Source organism: Salvelinus namaycush, chromosome 35, assembly GCF_016432855.1.
Source record: "Salvelinus namaycush isolate Seneca chromosome 35, SaNama_1.0, whole genome shotgun sequence".
Taxonomy (NCBI): Eukaryota; Metazoa; Chordata; class Actinopteri; order Salmoniformes; family Salmonidae; genus Salvelinus; species Salvelinus namaycush.
The window spans coordinates 13,371,167-13,391,733 of NC_052341.1; the positions used below are offsets into that span (position 1 = coordinate 13,371,167).

Consider the following 20,567-nt stretch of genomic DNA (forward strand, 5'->3'; position numbering starts at 1 on the left):
TCAGATATCATTTACAAATGAAGCATTTGTGTTTTGTGAGTCCGCCAGATCAGAGGCAGTAGGAAAGACCAGGGATTTTTGTGTGTCATGGAAAATGTATGGATAAAAACTACATAATTTTCTTTAGGAATGCTATTAAGTAAAAGTTGTGAAAAATATAAATAGTAAAGTGATGACTTAAGTAGTACTTTAAAGTATTTTTACTTAATTACTTTGCACCACTGTCTATCGGATATTTTCCCTAATGTGTAAACAGCAAAAAAAAGAAAATACATGGAATCAGATTTTTGGACTTTCGATGAATACCACCTCCAATGTGGATCTAAATCCTTAACCAAACCCGATCCTCCATATGCAACTTCTGTCTGGATGCTCAGATCAGATTTTTTAGCTCTGAAGTGGTTTTATTGCACATGACCGTTACCATTACAACCACTCCAAAATGTAAAGGAACAGTGACAGGAAATGAACATTGCATCTGTGTGCTACTTCAGAGGCTACATCAGTGTGAATGCGCAAATCTGATATGGGTCACATGTAAAACTATGTGTGGACAGTCAGGAAAAAAAGATTGGCGATATAGAAAGGAATTCCGATTTGGGTTTTTAGGGTGGCTGTGTAAACACAGCCTAATGTTGCAAGATGTATGGTGTGTGGTCAATTTCAGGAGCTGGTGGTGATGGGAGCTCCAGGATCATACTACTGGACAGGAACAGTCAAGGTCTACAACCTGACCTCCAACACCTTCTACAACCCCAACAAAGAAGAAGTCGACTCACACAGATACAGCTATCTAGGTATGTTTCCTTTGATTGATTTAATCGACTAATCACTTATGCAATCGATCAATCTGTCGGTCAGTCGGTCTTTCAATCAGTTGATTAATTAATAAATAAATAGCCCAATCAATTTATAAATCATCAATCAAATGTATTCACAAAGCCCTTTTTAAATGATAGTACACTTTACACTACACTAACTTGGTGTAGACCCTCAAAGAGCACGAGTAAAATAGTTGACTACCTGACTACCTCATTTATTTGATTGTATTGGCAACTCTGACTGATTCTGTCTTTCTCTCTAGGCTATGCTGTGACTAACCACTATTTCATGTAAAGTCTGACTGTTTCTTTCTCTCTGGGCTATGCTGTGACTAACCACTATTTCATGTAAAATCTGACTATTTCTTTCTCTCTGGGCTATGCTGTGACTAACCACTATTTCATGTAAAGTCTGACTGTTTCTTTCTCTCTGGGCTATGCTGTGACTAACCACTATTTCATGTAAAGTCTGACTGTTTCTTTCTCTCTGGGCTATGCTGTGACTAACCACTATTTCATGTAAAATCTGACTGTTTCTTTCTCTCTGGGCTATGCTGTGACTAACCACTATTTCATGTAAAGTCTGACTGTTTCTTTCTCTCTGGGCTATGCTGTGACTAACCACTATTTCATGTAAAGTCTGACTGTTTCTTTCTCTCTAGGCTATGCTGTGACTAACCACTATTTCATGTAAAATCTGACTATTTCTTTCTCTCTGGGCTATGCTGTGACTAACCACTATTTCATGTAAAGTCTGACTGTTTCTTTCTCTCTGGGCTATGCTGTGACTAACCACTATTTCATGTAAAGTCTGACTGTTTCTTTCTCTCTGGGCTATGCTGTGACTAACCACTATTTCATGTAAAGTCTGACTGTTTCTTTCTCTCTGGGCTATGCTTTGACTAACCACTATTTCATGTAAAATCTGACTATTTCTTTCTCTCTGGGCTATGCTGTGACTAACCACTATTTCATGTAAAGTCTGACTGTTTCTTTCTCTCTGGGCTATGCTGTGACTAACCACTATTTCATGTAAAGTCTGACTTTTTCTTTCTCTCTAGGCTATGCTGTGACTAACCACTATTTCATGTAAAATCTGACTGTTTCTTTCTCTCTGGGCTATGCTGTGACTAACCACTATTTCATGTAAAGTCTGACTGTTTCTGTCTCTCTTTCTCTCTAGGCTATGCTGTGACTGCTGGACACTTCTCCTCTCCTAACTTCATAGATGTGGCTGCAGGAGCTCCACAACACAGTGGAGGAGGAAAAGTATGTACAGGATTTGATTGGTTGTTTTAGGAGGAGTATCATATCTTAGTATTGAATATTTTAACACTGATTTGTTAACACTTTATTTTAACACTGATTTGTTAACACTGTATTTTAACACTGTATCCTCCTTTCCCTCCAGGTTTACATTTTCAGAATAGATGGTGGGTCTTTGGTGAAGATCTTTCAAGCCTCAGGGAAAATGGTATGTGTCTGAAATATGGACCACAGCTATCTACTAGGCTGTTTAACCATTACTACATGACAGTGACATGTTGTTTCTTTAGTGTGTCAGTGGTGATCACTGTTCACTTCTACCATCTGTTAGTATTCTTTGTTATCAGAAATGACATAGGCCTACACTTGAGTGATCATGCTCAATGGAGAGTCTCTAGACTTAATCAGGGTCTGGGAAACCATGCCCCATGTGTTGTAGAGTACACATACTGTAGCTGGTGCAGGTGAAGCATGGCAGACTGTTAGTTAATGGTTTTCTCAGAAGCACCACACTGTTTATGTGGTTTATGTAAAGTGTTTAGAGCGCTCTAGGCTTGCATCCCAAATTGCACCCATTGGGCTCTGGTCAAAAATAGTACACTATATAGAGAAAGGGGTGCCATTTGGGACACATCCCTAGTCTGGCCACGAACCAGACAGCTAGGGAGGGCAATTCACATGACAAATACATTATACTAGTTCAACATCAATAATCATGTTTCGATGAAAAGACTGATCTGACTAGTGGTGTGTGTGGCTCTGTGGCTGTAGTGGTGTGTCTGTCTGTGTGCCTCTGGCTGTGCTTGGTTATTTTCCAGATGGGCTCTTACTTTTGCTCCAAATTGTGTGAATAGAATAGAATACATGTATATCTTTCTACATTATACACAAGATGAACACAGCGTTATGTATTTTCACTGACCCAATGCTACCTGTCTGTGTGGCTCTGTGGCTGTGCTTGGTTATTTTCCAGATGGGCTCTTACTTTGGCTCCTCATTGTGTGCAGTTGACCTGAACCGGGACGGCCTGTCGGACCTGCTGGTTGGAGCGCCCATGCACAGCACGCTACGGGACGAGGGACAGGTCTCTGTCTACCTCAGCAAGGGCAATGTGAGTGGGATCTGGGTTGGATGGGAATAGAGTTGGAAAATTCTGTGAACTTTCTGAAATGTCCCAGATCTTCCAGAAGTTGTAGGATATTCGGAAGGGAGTGACCAGGTAGAGAATCCTCCAACTAGGAATTCTCTAAATGAGATTTGTGAAAAACATTGGAGATATACAGTATATTCTAGCCCTCCAGTCAGCCTGTATATAACCCACCATATAGAAACATGGCTGCCTATACAGCTTGGTCTCATAGACTAGATGTAAACGTAAATCCACTCAAATTAGTATGATATGTCACGTTTGGTATGGTTACATAATACAGATGGGTACTTAAGGCAAAAATGAAAGTAGGGTGGTTGGTCGGGGTGGATGAGTTGAGTGTATATTATGACCTCCATACAGAGTGTTTTATCTGTCCATGTCAGACCAGCTTTTTGGTTAACAAAATGTTATTACCTCGAAGAATGTTTGATTTAACAGTGGGGATTATTTAGCTTTGTATAGATTGGTGTCTGTGGTTGATCCTGTTCTATTTATGAGTTATCATTAGGATCTTATAACTAGCTCGTCTTCGAGGGTGTTACTGTGTGTTTGGTTGTTTGAGTTGTTAATGAAAGTCAAGTAACTAAAGAAAGGGGAAAGCAGCCATCTATAACCGATAGAGAAAGTTCCTCAACTGTTATAGTAGAAAGCAGGATGTATTTTACTTAGTAGTAAGTTATAACCATTCTACTTTAAAGTAAAGGGTTGTGTCATGCCGTAACTGCTCCCCTTTTAAAGTAATGGGTTGTGTCACGTCATAACCATTCCACTTTAAAGTAATGGGTTGTGTCACGTCATAACCATTCCCGTTTGACTCTACTTGCAGGGGGTGATGGAGCAGGCTGAACTCTTAAATGGAGATGATGCCTACAATGCACACTTCGGAGAGTGCATCACTGCAATCGGAGACATCGATGATGATGGGTACCAAGGTAAGTGTCTCTCAACTAAGTCACTGTGTTTTCAAGTATAGAATGTATGCTTATATGAAAATGTTAACCCTCCTCAAACCACTATTTAGCACTATTGTTGTATACATACAAAACTTCTGGATGACACATATTAGATTTATGAGAATTGGTCTAGTCTAGTTTTTCTTCCACAATGTTAAACATTGTGACATAAGCAAACGTTGGATGGTTGTAATACGTATGCTATAAAACCCAAAAAGCTTTTCTCTCAGGGACATTCTGTTTTGATTATTTTGTGGAGAGGGGATCTTGTGCGCCGCCCTCTGGGGCTCCCAAGTGGCACAGCGGTTTTAGGCACTGCATCTCAGTACTTGAGTCGTCACTACAGACACCCTGGTTCGAATCCAGGCTGTATCACAACCGGCCGTGATTGGGAGTCCCATAGGGCGGTGCACAATTGGCCCAGCGTCGTCCGGGTTTGGCCGGTGTAGGCCGTCATTGTAAATAAGTATTTGTTCTTAACTGACTTGCCTAGTTAAATAAAGGTATAAAAAAAATATTCAGTAAGCATAACCCTCTTTCACTCATGTGTATGCACACACACACACACACACACACACACACACACACACACACACACACACACACACACACACACACACACACTCACAGACGCAAACACACACCCAGAAATAGCGTACACACAAGCTGCACACTGACACACACACACAGACAGTCTATTTGTCCTGGCACACTGACATAGTCTAAAGAAGGATTTTCTTGGTGTGTGTAGACTGAAGAGCAGTACCACTCTCTCTCATTATCTGATGAGGAATCTACTGTTAGAACACTGGTATTGTACCCATTAGCAGTATTGTGTGACATTTGAGGGCGGGACTGGAAAAACAAATAACTAATTGTTCAATATGATTCCAACTGTTGAGATGACGCTTAGAGAGGAAATGAGTGATAAATAACATGTTTTACACTCAGCATTTACATTCAATGTTCAGAACATTGGAATAACATTCTGTAGGTTTCTGCTTTCAATTCCCCACATTTGACAATGTAAGAGAAACAGGATGAGGTACTTAGTAGCCCATGTTGTTAAACCACATTATAAACCTTGAAGATTTCCTTATCCATGTTATAATTGTTTTAAAACGGTCACTTTTTTCTTAGGCATGCTATAGCATCCTCACTGAAGAACTATTTTTGTTTTAAAAGGGGAAAGGGCATTTTCCAGCTTTGGTTGCGAGGTGGGATTAAGGGACGTTGTCTGCGCATCAAATGCCACCCTCTTCCCTGCATAGTATACAACTTTTGACCAGGGCCCATTTGGGATGCAGACTTTATGTTCATCCTTTTGCCTTCAGTTTTATGGTTCTGTTTCCACTCTTACAGAGGTTTCACACTGGGGTTTATGGGGACTGACAACACTTAAATGTCTATTAAGAGACTGTAACAACATGTTTCCGAAGCACAGCCCTGCAAAAAAAGACCCAGGGGTCCTGACCATAGAAATAGAATGAATAGATTGGACGTCTCCATTCATGTCAATGATGGCATAATGGGTGGACTGGCAGCCATTTTGAGTATACCCATGCCAGGAATTAAAAGCAGGAAGTGTACCCTTCAATCTGTGCTGTGATTTGTTGAGTCAACTCAACTGACATTACAAAAAATACATGTCATTGCATGAGCCACATCAGATAGAATCATTTGAATTACCATTCTATATTACCATGTAGAATGTTGATAGAACACTCCAAATAACCATGGAAATTATTGCATTACAATACCAGGCAGCCAATGCAAGTGGACCCATGAGTTTACCAGTCAAATTGCCATAGTTAGAGCTTCCAAGCCTGTTCTATTCAGAGGCGTCATGCCCATAGGCGGCACAGGGCCACGTGCCCCTTCAGATTTGTCCTGTTTAAAAAAATATATATAATTTTTTATATATATTTTTTTGTACTACTAGCCACTTAAGAATTTCATGAAGTTGGCTTTAGCTAGCCCAGATAGGTTCTCCCAACCTCATAACTACACTTAACCAAAAAATATGAACGCAACATGTAGTGTTGGTTTCATGAGTTGAAATAAAATATCTCAGAAATGTTCAATACACACATAAAGCTTATTTCTCTCGATTTTTTCCCACAAATTTGTTTACATCCCTGTTCGTAAGCATCCCTGGTATATCAAGAAGCTGATTAAACAGCATGATCATTACACAGGTGTTGGGGACAATAAAAGGCGAAATACATCAAATTGTATTTCTCACATGTGCCGAATGCAACAGATGTAGACCTTACAGTGAAATGCTTACTTACAAGCTCTTAACCAACAATACAGTTTTAATAAAATACCAACAAAAAAAGTAAGAGATAAGAATAACAAATAATTAAAGAGCAGCAGTAAATATCAATAGCGGGGCTATATACAGGGGGTACCGGTACAGAGTCAATGTGCGGAGTGGTGGAGGGGGGTGGGCTATGACTAGGGTGGCTGGAGTCTTGACAATTTTTAGGGCCTTCCTCTGACACCGCCTGGTATAGAGGTCTTGCATGGCAGGAAGCTTGGCCCCAGTGATGTACTGGGCCGTAAGCACTACCCTCTGTAGTGCCTTGCGGTCAGGATGCTCTCGATGGTGTAGCTGTAAAACCTTTTGAGGATCTGAGGACTCATGCCAACTTTTTTCAGTCTCCAGGTCTGATCTCCTCCCTATAGGCTCTCATCGTTGTCGGTGATCAGGCCTTCCGCTGTTGTGTCATCAGCAAACTTAATGATGGTGTTGGAGTCGTACCTGGCCGTGCAGTCATGAGTGAACAGGGAGTACAGGAGGGGGCTGAGCACGCACCCCTGAGGGGCGCCCGTGTTGAGGATCAGCGGGGCGGCCCATCAGGAAGTCCAGGATCGAGTTGCAGAGTGAGGTGTTTAGTCCCAGGGTTCTTAGCTTAGTGATGAGCTTTGAGGGCACTATGGTGTTGAACGCTGAGCTGTAGTCAATGAATAGCATTCTCACATAGGTGTTCCTTTTGTCCAGGTGTGAAAGGGAATTGTGGAGTGCATAGAGATTGCATCATCTGTGGATCTGTTGGTGCAGTATGCAAATTGGAGTGGGTCTAGGGCAGGTATTCCCAAACTGAATACCCCCGGGGGACGCGCAATGCCGTTGGGGGTAGGCCAAATAAAAATTTGATTTACATTTAACTTTTTTTTCTTCACATTTCCAAGCAGTTTATTTATATTTTCTAACGGGGCTATACATTTGTGTGAGTTTTTAATAAAATTAAGCCATCTAGTTAGTGTTCAGCAAAATAACAACACAATGTCAAATACAGGTAATTAACATCCAATCACATTAACCGTTACTCTTTCGCGGTAATTCCACAAATGTAGCCAAATGTAGCTGCTGCTCATGTTGGTATTCATACTGATGGCGCAAAAGCCATGACAGGGAGACATAGTGTAGTGGTCACGCGCGTGCAAGCAGTTGTTCCCAATGCCACTTGGGTACACTGCAGCATCTTCCGAGAGGCTCTTGCTGCCAAGGGAATGCATGACAGCTTGAAAGACGTTTTGGACACTACAGTGAAAATTGTTAACTTTGTTAAAGCAAGGCCCCTGAACTCTCGAGTATTTTCTGCACTATGCAATGATATGGGCAGCGACCATGTAACGCTTTTACAACATACAGAAATGCGCTGGTTATCAAGGGGGAAAGTATTGACACGTTTTTTAAAATTGAGAGACGAGCTTAAAGTTTTCTTTACTGACCATAATTTTCACTTGTCTGACCGCTTGCATGATGACAAGTTTCTCACACGACTGGCCTATCTGGGTGATGTTTTTTCTTGCCGGAATGATCTGAATCTAGGATTACAGGGACTCTCCACAACTATATTCAATGTGTGGGACAAAATTGAGGATATGATTAAGAAGTTGGAGCTCTTCTCTGTCTCGATTAACAAGGACAACACACAGGTCTTTCCATCATTGTATGGTTTGTTGTGTGCACATAAACTCAAGCTTACGGACAATTTCAAATGTGATATAGCGAAGCACCTTAGTGAGTTGGCTATTCAATTATGCAGGTACTTTCCCGAAACGGATGACACAAACATAACTGGATTTGTTATCCCTTTTGTGCCCTGCCTCCAGTCCACTTACCGATATCTGAACAACAGACCCTCATCGAAATTGCAACAAGCGGTTCTGTGAAAATTGTATTTAATCAAAAGCCACTTCCAGATTTCTGGATAGTGCTGCGCTCAGAGTATCCTGCCTTGGCAAATCGCGCTGTTAAGACACTGATTCCATTTGCAACCACGTACCTATGTGAGAGTGGATTCTCAGCCCTCACTAGCATGAAAACTAATACAGGCACAGACTGTGTGGAAAATTATTTAAGTCTGAGACTCTCTCCAACACCACCCAACATTGCAAAGTTATGTGCATCCTTTCTAGCACACCCTTCTCATTAACCTGTGGTGAGATATTCACAGTTTTCGATGAACAAATAAAGTTTTATATGTAAGATGGCTAAATAAAGAGCAAAATGATTGATTATTATTATATTCATATTTGTACCCATGTCCTATAAGAGCTCTTTGTCATTTCCCATGAGCCGGGTTGTGACAAAAACTCACACTCATTCTTATGTTTAATAAATGTATTGTATAGTGTGTGTGTGTGGCAGGCTTACAATGATGGCAAAAAAACTACATCTGAGAGTGTGCTGACCCTGGTGCTAGAGGGGGTACGCAGCTGGAGGTTGAATGTTTGAAGGGGTATGGGACTATAAAAAATTTCTGGGATAATGGTGTTGATGTGAGCCATGACCAGCCTGTCAAAGCATTTCATGGCTACAGACGTGAGTGCTACGTGTCGGTAATCATTTAGGCAGGTTACCTTAGTGTTTTTGGCCACAGGGACTATGGTGGTCTGCTTGAAACATGTTGGTATTACAGACTCAGACAGGGAGAGGTTGAAAATGTCAGTGAAGACACTTGCCATGCTCGGAGTACACGTCCTGGTAATCCATCTGGCCCTGCGGCCTTGTGAATGTTGACCTGTTTAAAGGTCTTACTCACATTGGCTGCGGAGAGCGTGATCACTCAGTCGTCCGGAACAGCTAACGCTCTCATGCATGTTGAAGTGGTACTTGCCTTGAAGCGAGCATAGAAGTTATTTAGCTCGTCTGGTAGGCTCATGTCACTGGGCAGCTCTTGGCTGTGCTTCCCTTTGTAGTCTCTAATAGTTTGCAAGCCCTGCCACATCCGATGAGCGTCGGAGAAGGTGAAGTACGATTCGATCTTAGTCCTGTATTGGCGCTTTGCCTGTTTGATGGTTCGTCGTAGGGCATAGCGTGATTTCTTATAAGCTTCCGGGTTAGTCCCACTCCTTGAAAGCGGCAGCTCTACCCTTTAGCTCAGTGCGAATGTTGCCTGTAATTCATGGCTTCTGGTTGGGGTATATACGTAGTCACTGTGGGGACGACGTCCTCGATGCACTTATTGATAAAGCCAGTAACTGATGTGGTGTACTCCTCAATGCCATCGGAAGAATCCTGGAACATATTCCAGTCTGTGCTAGCAAAGCAGTCCTGTAGTTTAGCATCTGCTTCATCTGACCACTTTTTTATAGGCCGAGTCACTGGTGCTTTCTGCTTTAATTTTGGCTTGTAAGCAGGAATCAGGCGGATAGATTTATGGCCAGATTTGCCAAATGGAGGGCGAGGGAGAGCTTTGTATGGGTCTCTGTGTGTGGAGTAAAGGTGGTCTAGATTTTTTCCCCCTCTGGTTGCACATTTAACATGCTGATAGAAATGAGGTAAAACTGATTTAAGTTTCCCTGCATTGAAATCCAAGCCACTAGGAGTGCCGGCTCTGGATGAGCGTTTTCCTGTTTGCTTATGGCGGTATACAGCTCATTGAGCGCGGTTTTAGTGCCAGCATCGGTCTGTGGTGGTATGTAGACAGCTTCGAAAAATACAGATGAAAACTCTCTAGGTAGATAGTGTGGTCTACAGCTTATCATGACATACTCTACCTCAGGCGAGCAAAACCTTGAGATTTCCTTAGATATCGTGGACCAGCTGTTCTTCACATACAGTTGAAGTCGGAAGTTTACATACACCTTAGCCAAATACATTTAAACTCAGTTTAAACTCACAATTCCTGACATTTAATCCTAGTAAAAATGCCCTTTCTTAGGTCAGTTAGGATCACCACTTTATTTTAAGAATGTGAAATGTCAGAATAATAGTAGAGAGAATGATTTATTTCACTTTTTATTTATTTGATCACATTCCCAGTGGGTCAGAAGTTTACATGCACTCAATTAGTATTTGGTAGCATTGCCTTTAAATTGTTTAACTTGGGTCAAACGTTTCGGGTAGCCTTCCACAAGCTTCCCACAATAAGTTAGGTGAATTTTGGCCCATTCCTCCTGACAGAGTGTCACGTTCCTGACCTGTTTTCTGTTGTTTTGTATGTGTTTAGTTGGTCAGGACGTGAGCTGGGTGGGAATTCTATGTTGTGTGTCTAGTTTGTCTGTTTCTATGTCCAGCCTAATATGGTTCTCAATCAGAGGCAGATGGTAATCGTTGTCCCTGATTGAGAATCATATATAGGAGGCTTGTTTTGTGTTGGGATTTTGTGGGTGTTTGTTTCCTGTCTCTGTGATTGTCTGCACCAGATAGGTCTGTGTCGGTTTTTGCACATTTGTTATTTTGTATTGTTGTTTGTAGTGTTTTACTTGTTCTTTATTAAACATGTTTAACACTAGCCGCGCTGCACTTTGGTCCTCTCCTTCACCCCTGGAAGAAAACCGTTACACAGAGCTGGTGTAACTGAGTCAGGTTTGAAGGCCTCCTTGCTCGCACACGCTTTTTCAGTTCTGCCCACCAATTTTCTGTGGGATTGAGGTCAGGTGTTTGTGATGGCCACTCCAATAACTTGACTTTGTTGTCCTTAAGCCATTTTGCCACAACTTTGGGAGTATGCTTGGGGTCATTGTCCATTTGGAAGACCCATTTGCGACCAAGCTTTAACTTCCTGACGGATGTCTTGAGATTCAATATATCCACATAATTTTCCTCCCTCATGATGCCATCTATTTTGTGAAGTGCACCAGTCCCTCCAGCAGCAAAGCACCCCCACAACATGATGCTGCTTCACGGTTGGGATGGTGTTATTTGGCTTGCAAGCCTCCCCCTTTTTCCTCCAAACGTAACGATGGTCATTATGGCCAAACAGTTCTAATTTTGTTTCATCAGACTAGAGGACATTTATCCAAAAAGTACGATCTTTGTCACCATGTGCAGTTGCAAACCGTAGTCTGGCTTTTTTATGGCGTTTTGGAGCAGTGGCTTCTTCCTTGCTGAGCGGCCTTTCAGGTTATGTCGATATAGGACTTGTTTTACTGTGGATATAGATACTTTTGTACCTGTTTCCTCCAGCAAGGTCCTTTGCTGCTGTTCTGGGATTGATTTGCACTTTTCGCACCAAAGTACGTTCATCTCTAGGAGACAGAACGCGTCTCCTTCCTGAGCGGTATGACGGCTGCGTGGTCCCATGGTGTTTATACTTGCGCACGATTGTTTGTACAGATGAATGTGGTACCTTCAGGCGTTTGGAAGTTGTATCAAGGATGAACCAGACTTGTGGAGGTCTACAATTGTTTTTCTGAGGTCTTGGCTGATATCTTTAGATTTTCCCATGATGTCAAGCAAAGAGGCACTGAGTTTGAAGGTAGGCCTTGAAATACATCCACAGGTACACCTCCAATTGACTCAAATGATGTCAATTAGCCTATCAGAAGCTTCTAAAGCCATGACATTCTTTTCTGGAATTTTCCAAGCTGTATAAAGGCACAGTCAACTTAGTGTATGTAAACTTCTGACCCACTGGAATTGTGATACAGTGATAGTGATACATAAGTGATACAGTGATACATAAGTGAAATAATCTGTCTGTAAACAATTGTTAGAAAAACTACTTGTGTCATGCACAAAGTAGATGTCCTAACCGACTTGCCAAAACTATAGTTTGTTAACAAGAAATTTGTGGAGTGGTTGAAAAACGAGTTTTAATGACTCCAACATAAGTGTATGTAAACTTCCGACTTCAACTGTATATGCATAGGCCCCCACCCCGTGTCTTACCAGAGGCTGCTGTTCTGTCCTGCCGATGGAGTGTATAACCCGCGAGCTGTATGTTCTTAATGTCGTCGTTCAGCCATGACTTGGTGAAACATAAGATATTACAGTTTTTAATGTACCGTTGGTAAGATATATGTGCTTTCAGCTCGTCCCATTTATTTTCCAGTGATTAGCTAGCTGGAGGAAAAGGCAGATTAGCCACTCGTCACCTGATCCTCACAAGGCACCCTGATCTTTTTACACGAAATCTCAGTTTCCTTCTCCAGCGAATCACGGGGATCGGGGCATGGTCGGGTGTCTGTAGTAGTATATCCCTCCCGTCCAACTCATTGAAGAAGAACTCTTTGTCCAGTTTGAGGTGAGCAATCGCAAATCTGATGTCCAGAAGCTCTTTTCAGTCATAAGAGATGGTAGCAGCAACATTATGTACAAATCAAGTTACGAACAACGCGAAAAAACAAACAATATAGCATGGTTGGTTAAGAGCCGGAAAGACGGCAGACCTCCCCTCCGGGCGCCATCGTAATACTCTAAAATGTGCAGTTTTGTCACACAACACAATGCTACAGATTTCTCAAGATTTAGGGAGCGTGCAATTGGCATGCTGACTGCAGGAATGTCCTTCAGAGCTGTTGCCAGAGAATTTCATTTCTCTACCATAAGCCACCTCCAACATCGTTTTAGAGAATTTGGCAGTACGTCCAACCTGCTTCACATCTGCAGACCACGTGTAACCACACCAGCCCAGGACCTCCACATCTGGTTTCTTCACCTGAGGGATTGTCTGAGACCAGCCACCCATACAGCTGATGAAACTGTGGGTTTGCACAACCAAAGACTTTCTGCACAAACTGTCAGAAACCATCGCAGGGAAGCTGATCTGCGTGCTCGTTGTCCTCACCAGGGTTTTGACCTGACTGCAGTTTGGCATCGTAACCGACTTCAGTGGGCAAATGCTCACCTTCGATGGCCACTGGCATGCTGGAGAAGTGTGCTTTTCACAGATTAATCCCGGTTTCAACTGTATCGGGCAGATGGCAGACAGCGTGTATGGCTATGTGTGTGGCAGTGGGATTATAAATTATGGACAAAGAACAATTGCATTTTATCGATGGCAATTTGAATGCACAGAGATACCAAGACGAGATCCTGAGGCCCATTGTCATGCCATTCCTCCGCCGCCGTCATCTCATGTTTCAACATGATAATGCACAGCCCCATGTCGCAAGGATCTGTACACAATTCCTGGAAGCTGAAAATGTCCCAGTTCTCACCAGACCTGGATACATCTAGCATGTTTGCGATGCTCTGGATTGATGTGTACGACAGCGTGTTCCAGTTCCCGCCAATATCCAGCAACAGACATAAATCAATCAATCAAATGTATTACTAAAGCCCTTCTTACATCAGCTGATGTTACAAAGTGCTGTACAGAAACCCAGCCTAAAACCCGAAACAGCAAGCAATGCAGGTGTAGAAGCATGGTGGCTAGGAAAAACTCCCTAGAAAGGCCGGAACCTAGGAAGAAAGCTAGAGAGGAACCAGACTATGAGGGGTGGCCAGTCCTCTTCTGGCTGTGCCGGGTGGAGATTATAACAGAACATGGTCAAGATGTTCAAATGTTCATAGATGACCAGCAGGGTCAAATAATAATAATCACAGTGTTTGTCGAGGGTGCAACAGGTCAGGACCCCAGGAGCAAATGTCAGTTGGGTTTTCATAGCCAATCATTCAGAGTATCTCTACCATTCTTGCTGAGGAGTGGGACAACATTCCACAGGCCAGAATAAACAGCCTGATCAACTTTATGCCAAGGAGATGTCGTGCTGCATGAGGCAAATGGAGGTCATACCAGATACTGACTGGTTTTCTGATCCACACCCCAAATATTTTTTTAAGGTACACGACATGACCAAAAGTATGTGGACACCTACTTGTCGAACATCTCATTCCAAAATCATGGGCATTAATATGGAGTTGGTCCCCTCTTTGCTCCTATAACAGCCTCCACTCTTCTGTGAAGGCTTTCTACTAGATGTTGGAACATTGCTTTGGAGACTTGGTTCCATTCAGCCACGAGCATTAGTGAGGTCGGGCACTGATATTGGGTGATTAGGTCTGGCTCGTAGTCGGTGTTCCAATTCATCCCATAGGTGTTCGATGGGGTTGAGGTCAGGGCACTGTGCAGGCCAGTCAAGTTCTTCCACACCGATCTCGACAAACCATTTCTGTATGAACCTCCCTTTGGTCCTTCCCCAAACTATTTCCACAAAGTTGGAAGCACAGAATTGTCTAGAATGTCATTGTATGCTGTAGCTTTAAGATTTCCCAACACTGGAACTAAGGGGCCTAGCCCGGACCATGAAAAACAGCCCCAGACCATTATTCCTCCTCCACCAAACTTTACAGTTGGTACTATGCAGTGGGGCAAACCCAGATTCATCCGTCGGACTGCCAGATTGTGAAGCGTGATTCATCACTCCAGAAAACGCGTTTCCACTGCTCTAGAGTCCAATGGTGGCGGGCTTTACACCACTCCATCCGATGCTTGGCATTGCGCATGGTGATCTTAGGCTTGTGTGCGGTGGCTCGGCCATGGAAGCCCATTTCATAAAGCTCCCGACGAACAGTTTTTGTACTGACGTTCCTTCCAGAGGCAGTTTGGAACTCAGGAGTGAGTGCTGCAACCAAGGACAGTTGATTTTACGTGCTACGCAAATCAGCACTTGGTGGTCCCATTCTGTGAGTTTGTGTGGCCTACCACTTCGCGGCTGAGCCGTTGTTGCTCCTAGACATTTCCACTTCACAATAACAGCACATACAGTTGACCGGGGAAGCTCTAGCAGGGCTAGCTGACTAACTGACTTGTTGGAAAGGCGGCATCCTATGACGGTGCCACGTTGAAAGTCACTGAGCTCTTCAGCAAGACCATTCTGCTGCCAATGTTTGTCTATGGAGATTGCATGGCTGTGTGCAAGATTTTATACATCTGTCAGCAGCGGGTGTGGCTGAAATAGCAGAATCCACTAATTTGAAGGGGTGTCCACATACTTTTGTATATATAGTGTATCTGTGACCAACAGATGCATATCTGTATTCCCAGTCATGTGAAATCCATAGATTAGGGCCTTTATTTCAATTGACTGATTTCCATAAATGAACTGTAACTCAGTAAAATCTTTAAAATTGTTGCATGTTGCGTTTTTTTGTTGTTGTTCTGTGCAGTTAGTAAGAAGCTATTTCAGGCTATCAATCAAGTTAGAGTAGCTAGCTTGTCTAACTATCGCAGCTGGCATGCCTGCTGGGTTGGTAGACTAGAAAAGCTAAATGTACTGAATAAGACTCACATTCCTTTCAATCTTTTAGCAGAGAAGCATATTTCGTTTCTTTAAAAAAGAACCGCACAGTGTTTAATAGTCACATGTACAGGGTTGCAGGTGTGATTGCAGGGTACAGTGAAAATCATATGGTGAAAGGTTGACCGCTCAAGAGGTATGCTCAGATATGAATTACGTGTAATGATTATGGCTATAGATTGCAGGAAAAAGCTGTTTCAGGTGTTTTAAAAATGCGAAATTCTCCAACTTACAGATGGGGTGCCTAACCCATTCAGGTCACCCCCCAGCGATCCTCACATACTTTGTGCCCCCTCAGATTTTTAGGGTGCATGACGACGCTGTTTCTATTCATTCTATTTCTATGGTCCTGACACACACAAAGCAACTTCTTGAACAGCAGTTGGAATCCAGTCTTGTTGGTTCTTAACTTTCTTGTTAATTTTCTGTAGACGAGTAATACTGAACTCTTTCTCTTTGTGTGTATGTCTTTGTCTCTCTGCCTCTGTCCTATTCTCTCTCTCTCTCCCCATCTCTCTCTAGATGTGGCCATAGGAGCACCCAAAGAGGATGACTACGGTGGAGCAGTCTACATTTACCATGGCGATGCCACAGGAATTGTCAACAAATATTCTATGGTAAAGACACTTTCTTTTTTTTCTTTTAAAATTTTATCCCCTTTTCTCCCCAATTTTCGTGGTATCCAATCGCTAGTAATTACTATCTTGTCTCATCGCTACAACTCCCGTACGGGCTCGGGAGAGACGAAGGTCGAAAGCCACGCGTCCTCCGAAGCACAACCCAACCAAGCCGCACTGCTTCTTAACACAGCGCGCCTCCAACCCGGAAGCCAGCCGCACCAATGTGTCGGAGGAAACACCGTGCACCTGGCCCCCTTGGTTAGCGCGCACTGCGCCCGGCCCGCCACAGGAGTCGCTGGAGCGCGATGAGACAAGGATATCCCTACCGGCCAAGCCCTCCCTAACCCGGACGACGCTAGCCCAATTGTGCGTCGCCCCACGGACCTCCCGGTCGCGGCCGGCTGCGACAGAGCCTGGGCGCGAACCCAGAGACTCTGGTGGCGCAGCTAGCACTGCGATGCAGTGCCCTAGACCACTGCGCCATCCGGGAGGCCGGTAAAGACACTTTCAATGGTTAGACACAACAAGTAATCAACACAAGTCTTGGTAGATAATATGCCACCATCATAGGCTCTTTTGGAGGAAGAGATACTAGAAAGTCAAGAGACAATTCATCTTAAGCCAAATGAGACATTATGTCCCCTGTGTTTGAGACCAACAACATAAAATATCATCTTCATCTGTTTTTAATTTCTAGTTTAGTCCACACACACACACACACACACACATGTTTGTTTTACAAACAATTGATTCCCATTTGCAATCCTATTTTCCTTAACCTAACCCTAATCCTAACCCTAAACCACTAACCTTAATCCTAACCCTAACTCTTAAACCTAAAATAGTATTTTCTCTTGTGGGGACCGGCAAAATGCTCTTAATATTCCTTGTTTTACTATCCTTGTGAGGACTTCTGGTCCCCACAAGGATAGTGAAACCAAACACACACACACTGCATTGTGTTAGCAACAAGGATAACATCACAGCTCCATCTGTGTTGACACAGCAGCACTATTACTCTCTGGCTGCATCTCAAATGACACCCTATTCCCTATAGTACAATTTTTTTTACCAGAGCCTTATGTGCACTAAATAGGGAATAGGGTTCCATTTGGGAAGCATCCTCTGACTAACGTGTCATAAAGACCCAGGTGGTAATGTTATCCTGGGAAGAGATTTTCCACTCATCTAATACGAATACACACACACAGGAGTGTGTTTTCAATAGCTTGGAAGCCAGAACAAAAGATCCCCACAATGGATATTAGCCCCATGAAACAATATTATAGAGTTTGAGTCCCAAATGGCACCCATATATAGTGCACTACTTTTCACCAGAGCCAATAGGTCCCAGGTCAAAAGTAGTGCACTGCATAGGGTCCCATTTGAAACAGTCACAGTAGTTCTTCATTTCTATTTACTGAGAGATACAGGATGAGGTGAAATGTAAAAGTCCACTTCCCTCTCAAACCGTAGCCTTACTCAGTGTTGTTGTTAGATTAAAGCTCAGACAGTGGTGTGTTATGGTAGCAGTAACAGACACAGTTGTCTGTTATGGTAGCAGTAACAGACACAGTGGTCTGTTTCGGTAGCAGGCACAGCCACAGTGGTCTGTTATGGTATCTCTAAGTAAATAGAAATGAAGGACTACTGTGACTGTGTTTCAAATGGGACACAGTGGTCTCAGTGGTAGCATTATCAGACACAGTGGTCTCAGTGGTAGCATTAACAGACACAGTGGCCTCAGTGGTAGCATTATCAGACACAGTGGTCTCAGTGGTAGCATTAACAGACACAGTGGTCTCAGTGGTAGCATTATCAGACACAATGGTCTGTTATGGTAGCAGTAACAGACACAGTGGTCTGTTTTAGTAGCGGTAGCAAAAACATGCTTGACTGTTATGAGACAGTGTGATGCTGATCCCTCCTGCTACAGTAATGTGTTCGCTAGTGTTGGTCTGACAGGTCAGTCTGTGTGTGTGTACTTGCGTGCATGTTTGTGTGTGTGTGTATTCTATCTCACGTTTTATATAATTCATTGCAGAGGCTGTCTGGACGGAGTGTAAACCCCGCCTTCCAGATGTTCGGCCAATCAATATCTGGCAATGTGGACATGGACGGCAATGGATATCTAGGTAATGTCACAATATACAGTACAATACATAGAATGAAGAATTGGCGTGCTCAACTGAAAAGTTTGTAGTAACAAAAACTATTTGGGTGCCGGATTCAAAAGGGATACACTGTTAAAAAAAAATAAAAAAATACATTCTTAAAGATTAACTTAAATAATATTTCAGTGAGTGCAGGTTTTTCCTTTGTACAGTACAAAACAGATGATACAACGTAGCCAACACTAGGTTCAGGGTTAATGATGTATGTAGGGCCTACAGCTCCACTAGGTTCAGGGTTAATGATGTACATAGGGCCTACAGCTCCACTAGGTTCAGGGTTAATGATGTACGTAGGGCCTACAGCTCCACTAGGTTCAGGGTTAATGATGTACGTAGGGCCTACATCTCCACTAGGTTCAGGGTTAATGATGTACGTAGGGCCTACATCTCCACTAGGTTCAGGGTTAATGATGTACATAGGGCCTACAGCTCCACAGCTCAACTTCATGTCGTTATTGTAAAAGAGAATGTGTTCTCAATATCCTACCTGGTGAGATTTAGGTTAAACAAATAAATCAAACGAGCTCGGATCGAATCAGCAGACAAAGTAAAGAATGTCTGCTGATTCGAATGTGGTGTTATTCACGCCTTCTCCCACTTGTTCACCCGTCTGTCTGACTCTGAGTGGTCCCTGGTCAGTCGGTTAGACTACCGTCTGTCTGACTCTGAGGGGTCCCTGGTCAGACTCCTGTCTGTCTGACTCTGAGTGGTCCCTGGTCAGTCGGTTAGACTCCTGTCTGTCTGACTCTGAGTGGTCCCTGGTCAGTCGGTTAGACTACCGTCTGTCTGACTCTGAGGGGTCCCTGGTCAGACTCCTGTCTGTCTGACTCTGAGTGGTCCCTGGTCAGTCGGTCAGACTACCGTCTGTCTGACTCTGAGTGGTCCCTGGTCAGTCGGTCAGACTCCTGTCTGTCTGACTCTGAGTGGTCCCTGGTCAGTCGGTTAGACTACCGTCTGTCTGTTAGACTACCGTCTGTCTGACTCTGAGTGGTCCCTGGTCAGTCGGTCAGACTACCGTCTGTCTGACTCTGAGTGGTCCCTGGTCAGTCGGTCAGACTCGTGATGCTGAGACATGTTGTTTACTGCATTCCACATCAACAGGGGACATTCAGAACTAGAACAGTAAACAACAAGTATGAGGACTCCATTGTTAAAGCGCAACTGAAGGCAATAAACTTCATTGGTTGAAAACAGCCCATGTGGCATCGATATTAGTCAGAATCATTTATTATAGTGTCAAAATTGACTACAAAGTGTAAATAGAATAAATGTGGTCATAGTCAGTCTCATTCAAAACTGAGATGTGCAAGACAATTAGGAAAAAATGGTGGATCACGGAATGGGTACTGTGTAATAGGTTTCCTTGGGTTTTTTTTTTTTCAATCCTGCCCACAGCTGGCAGCACCCAAGTAATCATCAATTTGGAGCGCAGCTGCACACAACCCCATCGTAATGCCCGTGGTCAATTTGGTTTGACATTCGATATCCCTATCGGGCTAGTTAGGGACCATCATAAATTACACAGATTACATGGGGAAATATTTACAATTGTCAATAGCTAAACATTTCAACATTTCAAAAATCTCAAACCAACTATAATTTGTAGAAATTCATATACAAATATTGCAATCATATAATGAGACAACTAAAAGGCGTGTAACATGGAAATATTGTCCCATTTACATTGTGTAATGTATTGACAGTCCCTAACTGGCCCCGGAGATAGTCTATCCAAAGTCAAACCAATTTTGCAACGGTCGCTCACCAGCCGGCTGAAGCTAATTGGCGAAAGAAGTTTGCTAGCCCTAGCTAGCCAAGGCGACATCAAGATACAAGACCTGGTTAGACTGTTTCAAGTTATCTAGATGGGTGAGTGACTGTAACTGTGTACTGTTTTGGCAGAGTGAATGTACAAACGCTTGCCACGTGAGAACACACACGCGAGAGCCACCCACAATAAACAACATCCCCAATACTCTCATTTGGCGTCAGTCATTGTTGCTGCATTTATTAATGAGCGAGCTAAAATAACGTCCAAATCAGTAAGTTCAGCCCCCTTTTAATGATAACCTATGTGTATTGTGCCATATTTTCAAAGA

General features: G+C 43.1%; 1 protein-coding gene across 1 annotated transcript in view; it reads left to right on the forward strand.

The window, feature by feature from the left end:
* Positions 1-20,567, forward strand: part of itga9 (integrin, alpha 9) — a 125,997-nt gene that overhangs the window by 28,716 nt on the left and 76,714 nt on the right. The window contains exons 6-12 of the mRNA XM_038975156.1: positions 668-797; positions 2,005-2,090; positions 2,233-2,295; positions 3,061-3,198; positions 4,064-4,169; positions 16,197-16,291; positions 18,339-18,429. Coding sequence (XP_038831084.1) covers positions 668-797; positions 2,005-2,090; positions 2,233-2,295; positions 3,061-3,198; positions 4,064-4,169; positions 16,197-16,291; positions 18,339-18,429 — 709 coding nt within the window. The remainder of the gene's footprint in view (positions 1-667; positions 798-2,004; positions 2,091-2,232; positions 2,296-3,060; positions 3,199-4,063; positions 4,170-16,196; positions 16,292-18,338; positions 18,430-20,567) is intronic.